General features: G+C 48.9%; 1 protein-coding gene across 1 annotated transcript; it reads right to left on the bottom strand.

Moving 5' to 3' along the window:
- Window positions 1-6: 6 nt before the first annotated feature.
- Window positions 7-1,881, bottom strand: LOC107199585 (nucleoporin NUP42-like; the record flags this gene model as incomplete). The annotated part of the gene is made up of 2 exons (XM_015616904.2): window positions 722-1,881; window positions 7-584 (listed from the first exon to the last, which is right to left on the bottom strand). Coding segments are annotated over exons 1-2 (684 nt in total), but the record flags the coding sequence as incomplete, so codon positions are not given.
- Between the last annotated feature and the right edge of the window lie 17 nt (window positions 1,882-1,898).

The following is a 1,898-nucleotide window of genomic DNA, read 5'->3' as shown; positions in this document are numbered from 1 at the left end:
GAAAGCATTTAAAAGTTCTAATGGTGGTGGCTTAAGAGGAATCTTTCCAATTGTGAACTCCTTTGCTTCAAACTGTTGCCACTCTTCAGCTGATAACTCGCTCTTGGGTGTGAATAACTTCTCGGAGGCAGGGCTGGAGCTGCTGGCTGCAGCAGAGGCTGAGGTGACAGCGTGTCCAGAGGCACTGGCGCTCTGTCCAAACAAAGCACCGCTCGAAGGCGGGGCAGAAGTGGCCATGGTGGCACTGAAGGCTCCAAAGGCTGGGAGTGGAGTGGTGCTTGCAGAGTTCACAGCAGAAGCGCTGCCAAAGCCTGAAAAGCCAGAAGTCCCAAAGCCACCAGCTGTGGCAGCTGTTTTAAAGGAGAAGGAGGCTGCGGATGGAGCGGCCAGGCTGCCAAAGCCGACGGATTGGGGTGCGCTAGGAGAGGATGCTGTCCCAAATGCAGGAGGATTTGCAGCAGCAGGAGAGCTCCCAGCAGCAGGGCTGCTCCCAGATGATGTGGAATTCGTGAGGTTGGAACTAGCTTTAAAGGAGAAACTGCTGGCACTGGTACTGCTGCTGCTGCTGCTGCTCACAGGAAAGCCTGCAAGTAGAGAATTCACCAAATATATCAGAATGGCTTACCCCAGGGACACTAAACCACTGCTGTTTTTCAAAGATGCAGCAGCAGCAAACTACAGAAAAGGTTTAAATGTTTGGGTTCTTAGAACAGGAACTTACTTGACAGCCCAAAGCTTGAGGTTTGCTGTCCTCCCATTCCAAAGGCAGGTACAGGTTGAGTGCCCATGGCCTTGAAAGCAGAGAGCTGAAAAAATTCCAGAGACATACAAGAAAACTAGATTCCAAAACAAGGAACTCTCTCTCAGTAACTGTTTGAAAGGAAAATAAGAGCTGCCCAGTCCTACTGAATCAGACCGTGCTGGACAGTGATCACTCCTCACAACTGCCTGTTCTTGCAGTGCTTTAAGTGCTCTAAGGCCACACATGCTCTTCTCTGTAAAAGCCTCCAGAAATGCAAATCTGTTCCAACTGATCCATTTTTGCCTGTTAGTCACTGACCTGATCATCTCTGGGAGCTCTCTTTCTCACCTCTTACTATTCCAGCTTGTGCTCTGTAACTGCATTTAGGGCACAGCTTTGACTCGCTCTCTTCTGTCTCCCTGGCACATCCCATCTCCTGTGGTAAAGCCCAAATCCTGCTTGTCCACCTTCAGCACTGAGCAGACCAAGGGCTGGCATCCTATCACTCAACCTTTACTGCACTTCATGCACACTGTACTCAAATAGAGCCACTTCCTCTGTCTCCCTGATTATTTCTTTCATAGGGGCTTGAACTCTTTGCTTCTGAAAACCCATCTCCTTCACAAGTGTTTGTCACCTCCCCAGGACCAATGACTCATTTTTATCTTCCAGTGTTACCCAAAGGGCTTCTCTCCCGCCTGTCTCTCATTTCTGGCATTGGCCAAATGCTCCATTTATCCTAAGGTTTCCTGGAGAGCAATTCTGCTCCAGGCTGCTGATTCTGTCTTGGAAGAGTCAACACCAGCAGCAGCACATGGGAAAAAGGGTGCAGTGGGGATTGGCCTCTTCCTGGTCATGCACACGACCAGATCCCAAACTTAAGCTCCAGTTGCTTTCACGTGGCTTGCAATGAGAGTGTTCCAAAGCTGGGATCAGCTGCTGCCTCGCTAACATGGAACCACAGCTATACATTTTTTCCCAGTTAACTGAAGGGGTTTATTATACCACCTGCAATTCACTCATTTCAGGAGTCAGAGAAGATGCCCAGGTGGCACATCACAATTACCCCAGCTCTGAGGTCTTTGGAAAAAACATCAGTGTAAATTACTTCATAAAAAAATGACATCAGGCACAGAGACATGTTGCCATTTGTGAA

Source organism: Parus major, unplaced genomic scaffold (assembly GCF_001522545.3).
Source record: "Parus major isolate Abel unplaced genomic scaffold, Parus_major1.1 Scaffold1175, whole genome shotgun sequence".
NCBI classification, from domain to species: domain Eukaryota; kingdom Metazoa; phylum Chordata; class Aves; order Passeriformes; family Paridae; genus Parus; species Parus major.
Note: the sequence above shows the minus strand (reverse complement) of the source record. Positions and strands in the feature narration are given on the sequence as shown.